The sequence below is a fragment of the Muscardinus avellanarius genome (assembly GCF_963383645.1).
Source record: "Muscardinus avellanarius genome assembly, chromosome: 4".
NCBI lineage: Eukaryota > Metazoa > Chordata > Mammalia > Rodentia > Gliridae > Muscardinus > Muscardinus avellanarius.
This window is the reverse complement of record NC_137789.1, coordinates 124,869,548-124,891,716: the sequence shown is the minus strand read 5'-3', so window position 1 is coordinate 124,891,716 and position 22,169 is coordinate 124,869,548. Positions and strand designations below refer to the sequence as shown.

Here is a 22,169-nt window from a genome sequence, read left to right as displayed (position 1 = left end):
CTCTCATCCTCAGGCTTTTCCATGTCACTTAATGACATCTTTATTTATCCTTCTGTTTTCTCTCAGATCAAAAGTCTTGAGGCCATTCTTGACTCCTTTCTCTTTTCATGATTCCCGTACACTTAACTGGCAAATATGTATTTACCTTCAAATATATATTTAGAATCTAACAACTTTCTACTAAAACTGCTACCATCATCTTGGTGCCAGCCATCACCTTCTTTTGTCTAGATTATTACAATAGCCTAACATCTATTTTTTTTTAACAGAATAGTCTGAGTGATCCTTTTAAACATAAACTAGATGGCAAAATCTTACTTGAAATAGGCCCTTTTCTTAGAATAAAAGCCAAAAATCCTTATGAAATAGGCCCTTTTCTTAGAATAAAAGCCAAAAATCCTTATGAAATAGGCCCTTTTCTTAGAATAAAAGCCAAAATCCTTAAAATGCCCACAAAAGATCTTTGCACTATGCTGTGGCCCATGGCCATCCCCATCACTTCTCTGAACTCTCCTTTACCACTGCTGGCCTCCTGGCCATTTCTCAACATGCCAGGCACACTCCTGTCTTAGAATCATCAATCCTACTATTCCCTCTACACAAAACACTCTTCCCTTAGATATCCATATGATTAGCTAACTCCTTTGACTCAAGTGTTTGTTCAAATGTCACTTAATGAGGCCTACCCTGAGCACAGGCTTAAACTGTAGTCTCTCACTGACTACATAATTCCCTTGTCTAGTTTGACTTCCTTTTCTCTATAGCCTCTACCATTTTCAAATATATACTGTTATTTACTTATTGTCTACTATGATGCCTAATATACCCCAATTACCCAGAATAGGACCTGGGAGAGGAAGTATCAGTAAATTTATGGAATAAATGATAAGATAAGGGTTAGAGAGCCAAGATCATAGGGCCTACAAGCATACTATCATAGTCAAGTCAGAAAGAAGCCTACATTTCCAAGTAAAGCAAGAGAAAAAATTCTGAGTTTACTAGTGGTATTTTTTGACAGTTAAGATTAGTCAAGTCAATATTAACTAGTATCTAACATTGATAACTTAATTATATTAATTCAGTAAAGGAATGTCAGCAGTTGAGTATTCTGAAAAAGAAATTTTGCTCACTGGTTTTAAAATTTTGGGCACAATACTTAAAAACCTGTTAAAAAACAGTACATAAATCAGTAGTTGTGAAGTTTTCAAAGTATTCAAAAGAAAATTATCTTTTTCTACAAAGATAAACTTTACTTAATAATGCTTACATTCAACCTTTCAGCTAGACTCTTAAACATCCCTAAATACTCATCATGATTATTTGAATACTCTTGTACTTTAGGTAACATACTTTTTCTCAATCTAACATTGTTATCAGTACTAACTTATTCTGAACCATATATTATTTATTCTCATGAGAAACATTCAATAAATAGTAGCTACTATTTTAAGCTTTTATTAACATTTATTTTATTAACACTTTTATTACTATATGATTTAAAGTACAAAGGCCCTAGTTCCAGCAATGCGAATATTATTAATGTCTGGTCCACAACAGTGCTTCTTTAATTTTAGTGTACCATAGAATCATTTGGAGGGCTTGTTATTACAAATATTTGGCCTTCTCCCAAGAGATTCCAATCCAGTAGATCTTTGGTAAAGCCCACAAATCTGCACTTCTAATATGTGCCCAGGTCATATTGTTGTGGGTGGATGCTGCTAGTCTAGAGACTGTACTGTGAGTAGGAAGTGTATGTAGAATAAGATTTTTAAACATTAAATATAAAAAACATCACTTTTCTGTACCTTAATTAGGTGTATTTTGTGTACTTATGACACTTGTTCAGAAACAATAAATGATTAGTAGTACTTAAATTTTGCCATATTAAGTCATTCCTTAACTCTTAAATATTATCACATAAAATTATTAAATCTCCTAAACTGTAATATCAACTACATTTATCAATGAACTCTTCTTTAAATAATTAAAAAATGCAACAATGTGTTTTTTCAAAATCCATTCTTAGGTAGGGGATTACTGCCATAATCTCTGAAAGGGCAGAAAGCTTTCCTTTCCTGTATTACAGAATTTCTTGTCTTTTTTTTTGGTGGTACTGGGGTTTCTGGAAGCCCTTCTACCTCCGGGCTACACTCCCAGACCCATTATATATATTTTTTTATTTGGAAACAGGGTCTCTTAAGCCAGCATGGCTGGCTCCGAACCAGCGCAATCCTCCTGTCTCTGCCTCCCAAGCGCGGGGATTACAAGCGTGCGCCACCATGCCCGGCTTGTCTTTTTTTTCTTTATGAGTAAAAATCATCAGTTTCCTAAAGGAGCCTCTATCCAAAAAAGGGTTAAGAACCAATGCACAGCATTTATCACAGTTGAGCTGCTGGAACAAAGCTCCTTTGTTCTTAGTTTAAGTGAAAAGTCTTTCATTTTAAGTCAACAACCTATACAACTACCAGCAAGTATTCTCTGAAGCTTCAGAAAATATCTCAGGATCCTGGTGCAAGAGATAGCATAGTAATCTAGGACTACCAATCTCTAGTCCCCAGTCTAGAGTCTATCCTTCTACCTACCTAAGGCATATCAGATGCCTATGTAGATTCTAGAAGACTACTGTTCTAAATTCCTAATTGCTAACCAATATTTTCTACATACCTCTCAAGTTAACTACCACTGAACTTGAATCTTTGAAAGGAAAAATACAATCAACTTCTTAGCCATTCACTTAAACTTTTATTGAACATTCTAGTATCAGATACTATGAAGACATTTAACCCAAATCTGTCTGTGGGAGCAGGTGGGTTGCACATCTTGAAGAGGATGTTTTTAAATGATGGATAACTGCTAATTGGGCACAGAAGAAAAGTAGTTCATGCCAAGCAGAGTAAGCGGCCGAACGAAGTATCTGCATATGTATGTGTTAAGTAGTGAGAGAGGAAGACGTAGACAAAATCTAATCACAGATAAGTGGCTCCAATTTATTCTAAGGGCAACAAAGTACCACTAGAAAGTTTTTGGGTAAGCTGAAGAGCAACAGTACTAGAGGCAATAAGCTGTTTTTAAGCACTGCCAGTCTGACACACAGGTCAAGAATGTGCTGCAGTGGTTCTGGTGAGAAGGGTATGAAAGAGAACAGTAATGTGGAGTGGAACTGAAAGGGCAGACTTAAGAAATATGGAGGAAAGAGACCAGAAAGGACATCACAGTTTTGTTCATTTTGTTATTGAGAATAACAAGAATCAAGCATGTACCACATTTCTAGCTTGGACAACTGAATGTTGGTGTCCCATTGGATCATTTTTAGATACATTAAGTTCCAGGGGGGTTAGGACATCCTAAGTAGGACTTTGAAGTCAAGAAGAAAGGTCTAAGACAGAAATAAAGATTTAGGAGAAATTAGCAATGGTAGTTGAAGTCTTAGAGTAGATGAATTTACATAGAAAAGAAAGATATGTCCAAATATTAAATGTACTACAATTTCTCAGATTATGAGAAGTGTACGGAGAGTATGTTCCAATTTTGTCTTATTTAGCACTCCACCTCCAGTGACTACAAAAGTGCCTGAGATATAACTGTTTATTTTGATAATTCAAAAATTATTTAAGTTTTTTTCCCCTTAGGTCAGGTTATTAAAATTATCTCAGCATGCTTAATATGGATTTAGTTCATCTAACATTAAACAATTAAAGCTAAAACTCATTTGTTAAAAGTTTTTTAAAATTTTATCTATGTATTAAACGTCATGGTCTATGAAAGGGAAGTGGTATTAGTAGGTAGAGTCTGAGACTAGTTAAGAGTGTGGCTTTCATGCTTTATTGCATCTCTCTCTGAGTAGATTGGACATAGGTTCCCGCCATCTCACTCTCCTCCTCCTTTCTGACAAGCTTGGTTTGGCCCTTTCTCTTTTCTCTATAATGGAGTGCTCTAGGAAGCCATCCTGTCCTCTTTTGGGGTTCTCCATTCTACAGCCACAGAGCATAAGGCAGTGTTAGCTCCAGAATTTACTATAAAGGAATGGAGAAGCAGCAATCTTATGTGGTTGGAGGGGGAGAAGGAGTTGAAATGTGTTGGCATAATAATTCTAAAGAAGACTGAAGTAACTTTATCCATATTAGAGCAGGAACAATTCCTGCTTTCCAGTGCAACACAATCCTCTACACCTCTATGGATGCCAGGTCCACAGGCATCTGACCATGCCTGAGTAGGCCTAGCATCTGTGGCTTTAGGAATTTCAGAGACATTCTAATTTCATCCTTTGTATTCCACTCTCCTCTAATATCATGACATATACCTGCTATTATATAACCTTGTTTCACTATTTTCATTGCATTTATCAGCATCTGAATTTATTTCATAAATTTCTTAATGCAATTAATCTTTCTTCACTTGGCTACATAGTCTGGAGCACAGACTCTATGTCTGGTTTTGCTCAAGAACAATAAAGTTTTACTTAGGTATTCCTGTTTGTAAGACCAAAATATTTATTTTTCTTAGAAGCTTTCATAAGAACAACTAGTGTTTACTCATTCTTTTTTAAAAAGTATTTATTGATGCATTGTAATTATACATCATAATATGGTTCATTGATAGGGACATACATGTACATAGCATTTGGTGTGTTTCCACCCCACTCCCTCCCCTTCCCTGTACACGTTATTGAGGTTGGCACCGATAACTTTATATTTGTACACAATATTATTTAAACTGTTTCTTTCATCAAATTTCCTCCACCCCCCCCCTCCTAGAAACCCCTCCTTTACTCCACTGGAGCTTCTCCTCCTTTACCTGAAATCCCTTTTGTTTTCCAATTTCTCTCTAGCTTCTACATATGAAAGAAAACATATACACTTTTACTTTCTGAGACTGGCTAATCTCATTAAGCATAATATTCTCTAGTTACATCCATTTTCCTACAGATAACATAATTTTGTTCTTTTTTATGGCTGAATAAAATTCTATTGTATATATACCACAGTTTTGTAATCCATTCATCTGTTGATGGACACCTAAGCTGGTTCCTTGATTTGGCTATTGTGAATTTTGCTGCTAGAAACATGAATATGCATGTATCACTATAATACTCTGATTTCAATTCCTTTGGAAAGATACCCAGGACTGATATAGGTGGGTCCATTCTCAGTCTTCTGAGGAACTTCCACACTGATCTCCACAGCTGTTGTATTAACTTGTAATCCCACCAACAGTTTATAAGGGTTCCTATTTCCCCATATCCACTCCAGGATTTATTTGTATTCTTGATGACTGCTATTCTAACACTAAAAAAAAAACCAATAAAAATGTGTTTACTCATTCTTTAACCTAATAGTACCATACAATTATAGATGTTGTAAGAAGTTTTTTTTAATGAGATATGCTTTTTAATAAAAGATTTAAAAATATTATAGGGTGTACAATGTCACTTAATGTTTACTTCCTACTTTTCTCATTGGCAATTTATTTATACCCATTCTAAGTCACACTAGCATTCTGTCCTACACTATGTATAAACCTAGCGAAACAGACAGAACCCAGAGTATTACCATATATCAAAAACTCAACAAAAGGTTGAACAACACTGTTTTATGGCATTATTTTTGTTATGAATAGAAAAAAGGAAATGCTTGGCAAGTGGAATAATTTGTGCCTATGAGCCTCAATATAAATTCAAACAAAAAGTACACAGAACTCCAAGAATTCAAGAGTACATAAAGCTTAGTGATACAGACTCTTCAGATCTCAGGTATTGGATTGAGTACCAATCTCCTTCAATTACTCTACTATTCTGGGTTATCTGTTGATGACAAAGGCCATCTTTGTGATTTATCACTGAATTTTAATCACAACTCTGCCATGTTAATTCTCTCAATAAAGGGGCTTGATGACAGCCAAAGAATCTTTTATGTCAGAATGACTTGTGCAGTTAAATGATCATGTACTTCTTTAGGCTTTGCATTGCTATTGAGAATGTTAAAATAATCTCTGCTTACAAACTAAGTGTATATATTTATTGAATCTTTTGTTGTTACTCCCCAAAAGTGATATTTAAATTGTGGTTTCATTTCAAAATATTCTTTTAAAAGGACATACATAAAATGTGTAGTACATAGACAGAAACTGGTGAATTTGTGCTTTCATCTCATCTTCCAGAGTTGGCAGTTTTTGCTAAAGAGATCAAATGTAAAAACAATGCATAAATATTAGAAGAAGCAAAACAAAACAGACTGTGGACCATAAACGTACCGTGCTTGGTACAATGGGAAGCATAGGTGATTGGCTAAAGTCCCCACTCTGGAGTAGCCACATCTTATTGTATCTTCCTCAGTAACATCCATAATCCAACCACTCTTCACCATCTCCATCTTATATCTTACCATCTTTAGTATTTCAGCTGAGAGTAATAGCCTTTCTGATTTGCTGTTCCTTGAACCGGCCAAACATATTCTCACCTCAAAACCTGTGTTCTTGCTTTTCCCTCTGCCTAAAATGCTCTTCCCATATATTCTCAGAGCTCAATCCCTTCAGGTTTCTCTTCAAATACCATCATATCAGAGAAGCTGACACTGAGACACTATATAACTCCGTATCTCCTATCTACAGTTTTATTGTGTTCACCTCATAGCATTTATCACTAACATGGCATGAGTTTACTACTAGTTTCCCCTACTAGAATTTAAATTTTTCAAGCAGAGAATTTTTACTATCTTGAGCACTACTATGTCTAAAAAAGTGCCTGACACATCGTAGATAATCAAATGTCTTCAATGATTATTAATTATAGTCTGGAAAGTTAAATAATGATACAAGGTGATGGCAAAGTAACAACATAACTGCTAACTGCTAATTGAACAACATGAGGCAGTAATACATCAGCATCACTGAGTGAGCTTTTCCAGAATACACATACCTAGGCCCTACTACAAAATCTGCTTTAACTCCTGAGGTAGGGTCCTAAGCCCGTGTATATTTGAATAACTCTCCAGAGAGAGTGTGTGTGTGTGTGTGTGTGTGTGTGTGTGTGTGTGTGTGTGTATAAATACATATAACACAAAACCTGCCAGTTTTACCACTTCCAAGTGATTCTATTTTGTATCCTTACTGGTAAAACTACTGGTAAAATATGTCAATTCAGCAAAGGGAGGATAGCTGAAAGAGAAGGTTTGGAAAAAAAAAAAAAAGCACCATGCTACTTTAGAAAGAGCATAAACTTTGGAGTTGAATTAAGGTCTATCATTCAGTGGCTTTGTGACCAGGGAAGTTAATTAACTCTTAATTTCATACCAATAAAATGAAGATAGTTTGTATAGGGCCTGTCTCCCTAGATCCTCTTCAAACTGCTTCAAGGTTATTATAAAGCAAAATGAAATAAAGTAATCTTTAAATGTGACAAAAGAAAAATATGTCAGTACATTATATAAAATAATGCCAGTATATCTTCCTTACCAAAAGAAAAACCTTTAAAATGAAATCAACAGAGTATCTACTTTGGAGCACTTAATAGATATTAAACTTGAGACTACTGGAATTACTTTCATAGAAACATAAAAAACACAAGCAGTATGTATAATCTTGACATAAGTGGCTATAAAAATGTCTCTTCCTCTTCCGATAGGACAGGAGAGAACAAAATTTGTGAGGAGTTACTCAGATATGATAATACTAGAACAGTGATTCTCAAACTTGAGCATACTTCAAAATCACTTGATGGGCTCTTTAAAACACGATTGTTGGGTCCATTCCCAGAGTTTCTTACACAGAAAGCCAAGAGTGGGACTGATAATCTGTATTTTTGGGGGGAGATATGGAGGGGTGGAACCCAGGGGCTTTTCTACCTCTGGGCTATACTACCAGACCTATTTTATACTTTATTTGGAAGGAGGGTCTCACTAAGTTGCTGAGAGCCTCACTAAGTAGCTGAGGCTGGCTTCAAACCTGTGATCCTCCTGTCTCAGCTTCCCAAGCGCTAGGATTACAATAATCTGCATTTTGACAAGATACTAGGGTATGCAGATACTGATGTTGCTGGTCTAAGAGTCACACAGTGTGAAAACCAGTAAGTTAAGATATGCATATTCTTTTTTTTTTTTTTTTTTTTTTTGGTGGTACTGGGGTTCCTGGAAGCCCTTCTATCTCCGGACTACACTCCCAGACCTATTTTTACATTTTTATTTGGAAACAGGGTCTCCTAAGCCAGCACGTGCGGCTGGCTTCGAACCTGCGCGATCCTCCTGTCTCTGCCTCCCAAGCGCGGGGATTACAAGCGTGCGCCACCACGCCCGGCAAGATATGCATATTCTAACAAAACCTCTGTGCAGACTAATTTCTTCAGTATAACTTTTTAAAATAAGAAACCTGAACTGGTTTACTTTTAAAAAAGCTACAACCAATAACATGCCTCTGATTTTTTGGGGGGTGGTGGTGGTACTGGGGGTGGAACCAAGAGGCTTTCTACCTCTGGGCTATACTCCTAGACCTATTTTATATTTTTATTTGGAAACAGGGTCTAAGTTGCTGAGAGCCTCACTAAGTAGCTGAGGCTGGCTTTGAACCTGTGCGATCCTCCTGTTTTAGCCTCCCAAGCACGGGGATTACAAGCATGCGCCACCACACCCAGCACATGCCTATGATTTTTTAAAATCAAGTATGTACTGAGATTCAAGTAACAGAAAAATTTCATTCCACTGGTATCTCAATGACAAATATTTAAAAAATTAATTCAAAGACAAGATAGTTTTTAGAATATTTTTTAGAATATATTCTTAATATACTCTTCAAAAGTCAAAAGCTAGATACAAACAAAATGTGGTAGAAGTTTTAAAGGAATAAATTTAGGTATATAATTTTTGATGAGTGGATGACATAAAAGAATACTTACAGGTATGGAGACATTCCGTCACTGTAGTTGGCTTGATCAGGTACCCTTTACAGATATAGCAGGTAATGTAAGGATTAAAATCTTTCACTAAATGTTTCCTTTGGGTAGCCATTCGTGGTTAATTGGCTTTAGCAGTTTAGGCGAAGAGGAGGACTAAGTTGATCCCAGGAGCTGGTGTGTTGTTCCCAATAAGATGTCCTGAGGCATGAGAACTAACATCCAGATTTATCATGAGATCGCTGATCATCACTCCTTTGGGGAGTTCTTTCCCATATCTGTTTCCAAAATCATTTTAAAAGATGAGAAAAAGGGTGTCAAATTCCTCATACTGTCTTAATATCATTATATTAACGACAAATTTTACATGGTTTGAATTGAGTTGAAAAGGTGAATATAACATATTCTTTACTATACAGTTAACTTGTAAATCTGTTTTGCTTTGAGAATAATAAATTCATCCTATCCTGGAGTTTCAATTATCACCTCCATACTAATGACACCCAAAGCTATTAACTCCATTTTGCTATCTTCCTCTGCAGCAATACATTTTAACTATCTGACCGCTCTATTAGTAGTTCCTGCCAATACAAGTTAAAAGATTCAAAACTAAACTCACTATTCTTCCTATTAGGATGTCCCTATTTTCATATTTGTACCCTGCATCCAGTCAATAGTCAAATTGAGTTAATGTCCTTTTCCAGTCCATGCACAGCACATTACTTCTCTACCTCCAGTCCATCTTACAGTCTGTAATCAGATTTATTCTATACTATATTTGGGTTTTTCTCAAAAAGAATATCAGTACGTTCATCCTTCTTACAAACAGAAAACCTTTAACTTTCTCAGCCTATCACATAAAATGACCCTCCCCACACACACTGGTTGACTTTAACTTATCTTTTAACACTTTTCTTCAGGCAAACTGAAGGGATCACTCCCCTCTGACAATCCACACCACAGGCTGTCTTCTCTCTGCATCCTATCCTTCTCTGCTGCTATCCTCAGTGTAATCTTTCCCCTTTAGCCCTTCTCGATTACATTTTCCTTTTATTTTGATTTAGTTTTGTCTTTATCTTTTCTAGTAGACTGAATAATCCTCAATAGAAACCGGTCAAATTTAGTAGATACATGGCCTAGGCAACGTTACTTTCCTCAGTCTCAGCTTAACTGTAAAATAAAAATAAGAGTGTCAGTCTCCTACAGTGGTAAGGATTAAATGGGACATTATACTCAGAGGTGCCACACAGGAAAAATTGAATAACTGTCATTATTTTTTTCATAACGTTTGCATAGTTGGCTTGTACATGAGTTTTTATTTTTATTTTCTTTTGATACTGGGGAATGAACCCAAGGACATTCTACTTCCAAGCTACACTCGCAATAATTAAAAAAACTTATTATTTTGAAATAGGGTTTCGTTAAATTGCTAGGGTCTTGCTAAGTTGCTGAGCCTAGCCTCAAACCTTCCATCTTCCTATCTCAGCCTCCCAAGGACTGTGATTACAGACGCCCACCACTGACTGCATCCAGCTATATCAGATTGGTCTCTAAAAGTTTGTAGTAGCCAGGCACCGTGGTGGTGCACGCTTGTAATCCCCACTCTTGGGAGGCGGGGACAATAGGATCGCGCAGATTTGCAGCCAGTCTTGCTGGCTTAAGAGACCCTGTTTCCAAATAAAAATATAAAAGTGTGTAGTTTCAGCTGGGCGTGGTGGCGCACACGGGAGGCTGAGACGAGAGGATCATGGTTCGTGGACAGCCCCAGTTACTTAGTGAGGCCCTCCATAACTTAGTGAGACCCTGTTTCAGAATAAAGAATAAAAAACAGGGCAGGGGGTGTAGCTTGGAGGTCGAATGCCCCTGGGTTCCATTCCCAGAGCCGCAAAAAAAAAAAAAAAAAAAAAAAAAAAAAAAAGTTTGTAGTTTTTTACAGGGAAAGTACCCTCAGAAAACACAAGAACGAAGGTGCTGCTTTTCTTAGGTCCATTCCGTAAAGGAGAAACTTCTCTCTTATCTTAGCAGTTAACTCCTAGTCAAGTATAAAAGTAACCCGAAAAGTAAAAGACATCATCCCATCGACACATACCCATTGCAAACGCGCAGGGAATAAATTCTGCGTGTAACCATCCTATCCGCTCGAGAAATCATGCTGAGGGTGTGACGGAAAGAAAGTGTAATGAACGGGGCTCTCAGGCTCTGGCCCTGGGCCCTCGGTGACCTTCAGCGCAGGTTTACCACCGCGCTGGGGCTCAGCGACGCCCCTCTGCGCCGGGCGCCCCGCCCGCCTCCGCACGCGCTTACCGCGAAGCCCCCAAGTGCGGGCAAGCGCCCGAGCGAGGAAACGCCAGGTCCCGCCCCGGGCCCGCGGTCCCGGCGCCCGCCCGGCACCCGGCGGCGAGCCTCGCGGCGCGGGCGGGAACTTTTCCGCGCGCTCGCGGTCGGCTCGAGTCCGCCGGCGGCAGGTGCGCGGCCCGGGCCCAGCGCCGCTCGGGGCGGCTCGGCCGGGGCGCCGGCCCTGGCGGCCGCCGGGTCCCGCGCCGGGCGGGCGGGCCGCGGCAGGTGTCGAAGGCGCGGCGCCCGCCCGCGCAAACTTGGGCGGGGAGCGCTCGGCCCGCGGCGCCCGGCCCTCCCGAGCCCGCCCGTACCTACCCCGCCGCCGCCGCCGCTCCGCGCCCGCCTCAGAACGCAGGAAAGTGAAAGAGAAACAGCGCCCGCCGCGGCCTGGCCGGTCCCTGCGCCCCGTCCGCCCTCCCCCTGCCGGCGGGAGCGCGCGGCTCCGCGGGGCCACTCGGCTCGGGCCCGATAGGGCGCGGCGGGCCTCGGGGCTCAGCGCCGGGCCGCCTCCAAGGGCAACTCCGCCCCTCCAACCGCCGGCGCCGCCCGCCACGCCCACCGCCGGCCACGCCCAGAGGCCACGCCCGCGCCGGCCACGCCCACTGCAGGCCACGCCCCCGGCCCAGCTCCCCGCAGGTGCAGTGGCTGCCTTGCCCGCCCCGCCGCCGCCGCCGCTCCTGTAAGACGGGTAGCTTTAGCCACATTTTATCTCGATTCTTCTTATCCTCGCTGCCACCACCTCCCCCTCCCGGCAGTTTTCATCATAACAATGACTGGTATATTTTTCCTGGCGGGTTTAAAAGCAACGGTCAAGATTGAAACTGAGTCACCCTGCAGAACTGTCCCCTCGGCTGTGTCGTCGGTCCCACCTGGGAGGCCGGGCGGACATGCATCCCTTAATTTGCGCTTTATTTAAAAATCACTAACGAATTTGTAGAGTGGGTCCAGTGATCATGATCATCCGCACCTCTAAAGTTAACTGGAATGTAGTAGGGGGTGAGAGGGGATAAGAGGTAAACAATTATTATTGTATGCAAGATTCAGAACAAACCAGAAACCCCATTACTCGTTCTAGTGGACTTTGAGATTTACAAGTGGCCATTCATTGCAGAAACATTCGTTCAGAAGCTTCCATTAAAGGACTCCTTAATCATTCAATCCTATTCTACATTCCACTCAGTCATGAATTTCTACTACAACCACAAGGTTGCTAAATATAAATTGGACCTTAGAAGACTGCAATCCAGTAATCTTAGGATAAGAGGTGAATCAATGTAGTCTTCATTGAGGAAACAAAAGTTTAAAGGATATTCCAAAAGGAAAGCTGCATAAAGCAACTTTCAATCTTTGGTATCAGAAAGAGGGAAAGGTATTACAAATATGTCATCTCTTTTGCAGAAGTCAGAGAGGGATGGCTAGAGTTGACAGTTAATGCAAAGTGTCTGCTTTATCTCCTATTGACAGAAGTCAACTTTTTGCTAGAGTGATGGATTGAGGAGAGGACTCCAGTACCAAACCAACAAACCCAACAACCACTGGTCCTGTACTCCAGCAGGTGTTCAAGGGGGCATTTCAAAAAAAAAAAAAAAAAACAGACAAAGGCAATGCTAAACTATTCATTTTGTAATTTATGTAAAGTATATATGCAATAAATTTTTCAAACAGCTCTAGATGATTACATTTTTATACCTCTTTTAATTGGCAAAAACTACATATGCCAATTTTCAAGCTGGGATCAACTTCTGTAGGACACAGTAAGTAAAAGAAAACAAGTCAGGCCAAATGACTTTAGAGCAGAAGGATTACTCTTCATCTTTTCCATCTAGATACTGAACAGATCAATATATACACAGTACCCAATTTCTAGTATATTTAAAATGTGCAATGGGAGATATTATAGCATTTACTATAATATATACAGGAAATGACTTGCTCTTTTTCTATTTTGTGTCTGAACCTATTTAAAATGTATTTTTAGAGAATAATAGTTAATGAAGTCCAAGGGGCATGAATGTGATTGGTGATCAACAATAAATGGGGTTAATCAACATTCTCAGAGGAAACGAACTCGGGAGTAAATATTAGGGCATACACTAGCAATGGAGGAAGGAGTCACAAATGCATTTGTTATAGAGCATATTTTTTGATGTAAGGTGGCACATGCCTATAATATCAGTACTTGGAAGCTTGAGACAGGAGGATTGCAGGTTCCAGGGCAGCCTCAGCAAAGCTGAGACACCTTAGTAACCTAGCAAAACCCTGTTTCAAAAACAAAAACAAGCCAGGCATGGTGGCGTAGGCTTGTAATCCCTGCGCTTGGGAGGTAGAGACAGGAGGATCGCGCAGGTTCGAAGCCAGCCGTGCGCACTGCCTTAGGAGACCCTGTTTCCAAATAAAATTGTAAAAATAAGTCTGGGAGTGTAGCCCGGAAGTAGAAGGGCTTCCAGGAACCCCAGTACCACTACCAAAAAAAAAAAAAAATAGGGCTGCCGGGTGTAGATCAGAGTTCAATGACTCAGAGCCTTGAGTTCAATCCCCAGTACCATACACAACACAAAAACAAACAACACAAAAACAAACAAATTTATGGTGAGAGAGAGTTACAGAAGGGCAACTTGGTAAATTTATGGTGAGAGAGAGTTACAGAAGGGCAACTTGGTAGATTTTAAGTGTTTAATCATGGAACACTCAGCTGCTGGGCTGCCTCTCCCTCTGCTGTGGGCTGCTGCCCAGTGACTATTTATTGTCCCTTGTTTCTGCCAGTGAGGGCATGGTATAAACTCAAGATGAAGATTCAAGATGAGGGGTGGCTCTTAAAACTCATCTCAAGCACCAACCAAAGAAAGGCCTGGTACAACTGGACAAACAAGACAAAGAAAAAGAAAGGGCAGGAAAAAGAGTCATAGCTGGCTACACCCTTATCAATAATCTATGTTGGCTTCCTCATTTTACAAAAGTAGAAATAAAAATTCCAAGAAGTGGCAAATTCATAATCACAGAGCTGATTTTGATAGAGCCAAGACCAAAGCAAAAGTTTCAGATCAGTTTTTTAAATCTCCCAGGAGAACTTTTCAAGTACAAGAATTTAAAGGAGGTCTGAGGGGGAAAAAACATATTAACTTAGACAAAAACCAGAGAAGAGAAGTAGAGGGAAGGGAAAGGAAGAAGGGACAGAAAGAGGAGAGGGGGGAGAGGGAAAGAGGAAAGAATAGATGAGGGGAGGGAGGAAAATAACTGCCTAGAATTCATAGATTCCCAAGTCTATTGGCTTACCAGTCCCTTGGGTGCTTCCTTTGGCCCCTTACTTTTATTCAGTACCTCCCAATTGCACCTAAGGCTCCTAGTTCACCCCTGGATCATCCCAGCCTCCTCTGCTTCCAGAACAGATCACTGACTTTGGGAATCTATAGACATGCCACTGAAGAGTAAACTAGTCACTGGTTCTTATCAAAGAAGCATAACCCCTAAGGGATAACTTGGTTCTTCTGATTCTTGACCCAGACTCCGGGGAGCCATAATTGATTCTTGATAGCCCTTGGAACTACTCAGAGTTATAGGTATATCTAAAAAATATCTTCATTACTTTTTGTTTTATGTCTATATTTTATCTCCACTGAGGCAAAGCAATGGATGTGCGGTTTTATATAAAAAAGTTAATATTCTTTATTGCTTAATAAACATATCATCAGCTGATTTTAAATGGCATAACTTATTTCAAAAAGTATGATTACATATTTGTATTTCCCTGAAATATTAAATAAGGTGACTTTTCATCATCATAATATATCTTTTTAACGCCGGGCGTGGTGGCGCACGCTTGTAATCCCCGCGCTTGGGAGGCGGAGACAGGAGGATCGCGCAGGTTCAAAGCCAGCCGTGCTGGCGTAAGAGACCCTGTTTCAAAAATATAAAAATAGGTCTGGGAGTGTAGCCCGGAGGAAGAAAGGCTTCCAGGAACCCCAGTACCACCAAAAAAAAAAAAAAAAATATATATATATATATATATATATATATATATATTATATATTATATATATCTTTTTACTAACATACTATTTTTCCATTATCTTAAATTATTTTACATATCTAAATAGCATGTTTACTCTTTTAAAATAGATTATCTTTAGCATATAACATGAAAGCCTTTCTATTTAGTATTAAAATTTAATATAATAGCCTACAGGCCCAAGTGTATTTGTTATAACCATAAATATTATAGCTAAAAATCAGTGATAGCCTAAAATCAATGATGAAGGAAAGAGAGTGGAGGAACAAAGACCTGAAGGATTTCTAATTGTCCCTAAACATGTCCTTTTTCTCTTTCTATATACCTCTCTCCCACAATCTAGTAATTCTCAAGGACTCTCTCAGTTAAAAGTCTCTTGAATCCCTTCACTTAACTTGCCCTGTTCAGATCATCCCTATCATCTCTACCTTCTATTACTCAGTGACTACCAAAAGTTCCCTACAAGCCGGGCGTGGTGGCGCACGCTTGGAATCCCAGCATTTGGGAGGCTGAGACCGGAGGATCGCGATTCACAGACAGCCTCAGTTACTTAGTGAGGCCCTCTGCAACTCAGCGAGACCCTGCTTCAAAATAAAGAATAAAAAAATTGGGCAGGGGGTGTAGCTCGGAGATCAAATGCCTCTGGGTTCCATTCCCAGACCCCCCCCCCCCAAAAAAAAAGTTCCCTACAGCTCTTCTCTGCCAAACCATCCTCCACAGCATGGCCTTCTTCTAAATACACATTTGCTTCTCCCTAACTTTAAATGACCCTTTGTTTCTAAAGCCCAAACATTTAATAAGGTCATTCTCCATCCCTGTCACTTCTCCAATTCCTCACTTAAACTTCATGGCCAGCTGTAATGAAGCTCTTCACTCTCCTGCTGGAGAGATAGGTCTTTCTCCAAAATCAGCATGCTGATCTAATCCCTCACCCTCTCCCACCCCTGCTAAGCCCAGTCAAGTCTTATTCATCCCTTAGATAACCACTGATTTCAAAAGCCACCTTCCTAGACGCCTCCAAGGTATTGTGTCTGTAGAGATAGTTCTCTATAGACACAGACCATATACATGCATACCAATGTATTCTCTCAAACCCCATACCACTCAGTCTTGGATCATCTGACTCACTGTTCTGAACCTCCCCACTAGAGTGTAAGCCTGGTGGACCCTCCACTTAACTGTGAATCCCTGGGAGAGTGGACAGCAAATAGTAACCATTCAAATATTAACTGAAAACTGAATAATCGTACACATTTTGAGACAGATCTTGTGTATTCTTTCTTGGGATTCCTCTTGGAGGGATCTTTACAAAGGATGTCTAAAGGAATAACCCCTGCCCCTCTAGGACTCTTAATTAAAATCACACCAGGGAGTAGAAACGTATCTATAAGAAACAATTATACAGCAATATAACAAATTTGTTAATGAAGTACTAAATGGAACATGATCAGCTGAAAAGGACTCCAGTAGCAATCCAGTAGGATTCCTATGGGTGATCAAGAACTAAGTCCTTTGTGCCTATTCTGCCTGTTATGGAGTCAAGGCATAATCCCCAAAGCTACGGATATGAATGAAAACTGGGAAAGAAGGAGGGTTAGAGATAGAGAGATAGATGGGGGAGGGTATAGGGAGGGAGGGGCACACACAATACATTAAAACAATTTGGTATAGTACAAATCAGTACATTATCAATACAATACTAGGATATATACAGAAGCAACATTTAAGTGCCCAATTCCTCTTTCAGGTGCCCCTTCTCCCACACAAGAATTTGAAAATAAGGTTACTCTCCAGGAGGTGAATGCATAAAATATACAATCCATGGCTTAAAGTAGAATTAAGATATGGGATATATACAGAAATCTTAAGAGTTTTACAAATCTTCAAAACTCCAATTGAGTGACCTGGTATAGTCTTAGGGAGGCAGGACTCGCTGAAATGTGATAGAGATTTAGTAAATCCTGTCTGGAAAAAAAGCTTATGTAAACAGAAAAACAGTAATCAACAAGAAGCACAAAAATGGAAAGTGCGATGGGCGAGACTTTGGCAGTGCATAGGTGTGCAGCGAGCACTGCTTGGGACAAGTCTGGTACACACAGAAATAGTCACTAGAGAGGCGTGTTTTATTGCCTACCCAGGATCATTTCATTAGGCTAAAATTATTATTATTATTATTTTTTTTTTTTGGTGGTACTGGGGTTCCTGGAAGCCCTTCTACCTCTGGGCTACACTCCCAGACCTATTTTCTGTATTTTTGAAACAGGGTCTCTTAAACCAGCGCGGCTGGCCTCGATCCTCCTGCCTCTGCCTCCCAAGCGCAGGAATTACAAGCGTGCGCCACCACGCCCGGCTAGGCTAAAATTATTATCCTCTACCTTCAGCTTTGATTCCATTGCCTACAAAATTATTGTTGAGCATTAATTTTCCTTTCCTTGTACTCAAGTATTGGAACCAAATGCCCTAACCTACAAAATTAATATTTTGTGATTATTCTACTACAAAGAAAAATTTATTTTAAAATGTTGAAAATCACTCATCCAATAGATCCCTGACAAGTCATTCATAAGCCTTAATTTTCCCTCATGTATAAAACTGCCTTTGATTTTGGCTGTATAGTCTTTAAGGATCCTTACAGATCTTTAATTATATAGTTGTGTGACTTGGAAACATTACTTATAGCACAGGTTGGCAAATTTTATCTGTAAAGAGACAAATAATAAATATTTTAGACTTTGAGAGACATCTGGTTTTTGTTACAACTCCAAGTGGGGCAAAATTTGCTCCAAATAATATGTAAACAAATGAGTATAGCTGTGTTTCAATAAAATTGTATTTTAAAAAACAGGCAGCAATTCAAATTTGACTCCTGGGCTATAGCTGCTGAACTCCGTATCTAGAGAAATCGTTTGTGAACATATACAGATGGTAGTAATAGAAAGTTTCCTGTGTTCCAGGGTTGACAAATTTTAATCTCTTGATGGCAGTTTAAAATCAGACATTTTGCTAAAATGTCTTCATTGACTTATATAATTTCTTATTTCTAGGCAATGAATAGAATGTAGTAGCTTAACTACCAAGTAATGATAGCATCGTCATCATCATTAAAAAGCTCAGGGGGTCAGACAGTCAGACACTGTCTTTTTATTCTGCTTTGCGAAGATTTGCAATAATTTGATCTTTTCCCTAAGTTACAATAGAGAAAGTGTTTCCAAGGATAAAGAGAAAAGGAATTTTAAACAAAATTACTCCTGCCTCACACTTTGACTTCAAAACATCACAATGTCCTAGTGAGATATATATATTTGTTGTTGCTGTTGTTGTTGTGGGTGGTGGGTCTGGGGATGGAACCCAGGGGCATTCAACCTCCAAGCTACACCCTCTGCCCTATTTTTTATTCTTTATTTTGAACAGGGTCTCACTAAGTTGGGGAGGGCCTCACTAAGCAGCTGAGGCTGTCCACAATCGCGATCCTCTGGTTTCAGCCTCCTGAATACTGGGATTACAAGCATGCACCACCACGCCTGGCTCCTAGTGATATTTAAAGATAATATATTTTCCTGTTCTATCTGGGATTCCAGGGTGCTGACCTAAGAGCTAAGAGAAAACAGGACTTTGAGGGGTGTAAGCTATCTGCTTACCTACTTACAGAGGGCTGCAAGCTGGCCTGGGCTCAGGAAGCTGTGATGGAGTGTGCTGTCCACTCCAGCCTCACCATGGCCAGCCTCAGCAGCCTGAGTCCTTGTCTGAGAGGAGGCCCTGAAGGACAGGGTGGTGAGAACCCACCATCCCATCGCCCCTGAAGGACAGCAGCTGCGCCGAGAGGGCACATTTGAAAATACGGACACTGCAGCTGTGGGAACCAGATTGGGCTTGATTAGCCTGAGGAGAAACCCTTTTGTTTCTATGAGCCTGAACAAGGAATTTCAAGCTGTGGATGTTAGTCTCTCTATAGTATTTTTGGGTGACTATAATATGCAAATCAAGAAAAATCTGTAAACAAGGGGAAAGGGCTTCAAAGTACACTGCATACAAGTCACCAAGACTGAGGTCCATTTTTTAATCCTAGATTGTTATTGGATTACACGAGAACTGATTTTGATATTGGATCATTTAAATACTGCCATTTAAATTTACTAAATTAAGAAAATAGTCAAAGTTCAAAGAAGAAAGCATACATACTCTATTCATTTATGATTTTAAGAAGCAAGTTAGTCAAGAACTGTTGTTCTTGATTTGAACTTTAAATGATATTTCACTTCCTAAAATCGTTGGGAAGATGATGCTTGCCACAAGTACTGCCAAAGAAATGAACTGGAACTTGATGGTGATGAATTAGTAAATCATCATTTTCCTTACAGTATTTTATCGACTATTTACCTGTGAAGTCTGAAGTTTTAGGTGGAAAACTCATTTCTACTAGAAAGGGAAAGTCTTTTGCAATAAAAAGCTGAACATTTAAGCATGGGCATGTGCACTTGTATACAGTCTTTATGTCAGTTAACTAATTAATTTTTTTCGTGGTACTAGGGATGGAACCCAGGGGCTTACTACCTCTGGGCTATACTCCCAGACCTATTATTTATTTATTTATTTATTATTATTTTTGGTGGTACTAGGGGTGGAACCCAGAAGCTTTCTACCTCCGGGCTATACTCCCAGACCCTTTTTATATTTTATTTGGAAACAGGGTCTCACTAAGTAGCTGAGGCTGGCTTCGAACCTGCGTGATCCTGTCTCAGCCTCCCAAGCATGGGGATTACAAGCGTGTGCCACCACTCCCGGCCTTATTATTTATTTTTGATTTGGAAACAGGGTCTCACTAAATTTCTGAGAGCCTCACTAAGTAGCTGAGTCTGGCTTTGAACCTGTGGGATCCTCCTGTTTCAGCCTTCCAAGTACTGGAATTACAAGCGTGTGCCACCACGCCCAGCTTATGTCAGTTAATTTAAAACAGTTTACTTTAGAAGTGACCAATAAAAAACTAGCCTTTAAAAGAAAAGAAATACATTTAGCTTTTGAAAGTTGCTCTTTATAATACCTATACTTGGCAATCATACAAATGTTTCATGTCTCTATGCTTTGCCCTTAACGTCATTACTTCAATGTGCCACATTCACTGTTAAGTATTATATGTTAAGTATTACACAAATTGATTCTAAATGCCTGTTATGGATTAGATTGTATTCCCCATAGAGGAATGCTGAAATCCCAAGGTGTAATGCCCGTGAAAGAGATTTTATGTGGAAATAGGATCTCTGAAGGTATAATCAAGTTAAGATGAAATCATACTGGAGTTAAAATTTCTAACTCCAGTTGGTTTTTTCCTTATTATTCTTGAAATTTTATTTTATGGGTACATGTTAATCATACATCTGGATGAAGTTCAAGGTGATAAAGGGACACACGCACACAGCATCCACTGAGCACTCCCCTCAATTAGATAAGGCTAGTATTTTGTTTACAAACAGAAGATAAACAAGAACACCATGTGAAGACATAGATGCACACAGAGAATATGGCCACATGACAACAGAGGCAGAGACTGGCCGGGCAGCATCACAACTGCAGGATGTAGGGGAGGGAAACCTCCTTGGAGAGATGCTGGAGAAGGGATGGTACCCAACTACCTTGGAGTTAGAAAGTTTAAGTAAACTTACCAAATTTAGGGTCATGGCTATGGGAAATGAGAATTTGTCCCAGCTTATAGAGAAGGAATTTAAAAACAAAGTGTAACACTGCAAACACAACTGAATTTGACAGCATACTTTCTAGAAGTAGTGATTTAGACTACCACATGGGAAAAGGAGAAGCACAAATGGATGGATGGACTGGCTAGAGGCTAAATGCAGATGAAGTTTAGTGTAAGAAAAGGGAGAAAATTAACGATGACTGCACTGGTTCTGGAGGAGACAAAGACAGAAATTGATCCAGAGAGGGGCTTGCTGAGATAAATGGAAAGGATTTTCATTTCCCTGATTTCTGGTGATGATGATGATGAGCATTTTTTTCATGTATTTGATGTCCACTTGTACTTTTTCTTTTCTTTTTTTTTGTGGTACTGGGGGTTGAACCCAGGGGCATTCTACCTCCTAGCTTCACCCCCAAACCTATTTTTTATTCTTTAATTTGAAACAGGGTCTCACTGAGTTGAAAAGGACCTAAGTAGCTGACGCTTTCTGCGAACTGCGATTCTCCTGTCTCAGCCTCCCGAACGCTGAGATTATAAGCGTACCACCACACCCGGCTATATTTCTTTTTTTTTTTAATTTTTTTCCCTGGGTATTTTTTATTTTTTATTGGTGCATTGTATTTATACAACTTAAAGGGATACTAGATGGTGGAGACATACATGCATGCATCACCCATTAAGCCCTTACCCAATTCCCACCCCATTCCACCCCCCTCCCTCTTTCTCATGTTTGGCTTAGTACATTGATATGTTTGTTAAAGTACATCGTGTGCATTAGAGAATTTCCCTCTTTCAACCTCCCATCCCTTCAGTTAGGTCACCTTATTTGCTCATCTATACTATCTACTTCTTTGTCTAGAGTTCATCCTATAATCCATTTTCTCCCTAGCTTTCACATATTAGAAAGAGCATCCAATTTCTTATTTTTTGTGACTGAGTAATCTCACTTAATGTCCTCCAGGTCCATCCATTTCCCTGTAAATGATGTAATTGTGTTTATCTTTATGGCTGAGTAAAATTCTACTGTGTAAGCATCCCATAATTTTGTAATCCATTCATCTTGGCTGGTCCCATAGTTTAGCAATGGTGAATTGTACAGCTATAAACACAGATATGCAAGCATTAGTTTGGTAGTTTGTTTTTCTTTCTTTTGAGTAGATACTCAGAAGTGATATTGCTGGATCATATGGTAAGTTCATCCCATTCTTCTGAAGATCCTCCATACTGTTTTCCAAAGTGGTTGCAATCCCACCAACAATG

At 39.6% G+C, this 22,169-nt stretch overlaps 1 protein-coding gene across 2 annotated transcripts in view; it reads right to left on the bottom strand.

Moving 5' to 3' along the window:
* Positions 1 to 8,993, bottom strand: part of PCGF5 (polycomb group ring finger 5) — a gene marked incomplete at both ends in the record, with an annotated part of 50,168 nt that extends 41,175 nt beyond the window's left edge. For both annotated transcript variants that reach the window (XM_080693683.1, XM_080693684.1), the window contains one exon: positions 8,882 to 8,993. In XM_080693683.1, the coding sequence (XP_080549809.1) occupies positions 8,882 to 8,993 (112 nt within the window). The remainder of the gene's footprint in view (positions 1 to 8,881) is intronic.
* Positions 8,994 to 22,169: the final 13,176 nt, after the last annotated feature.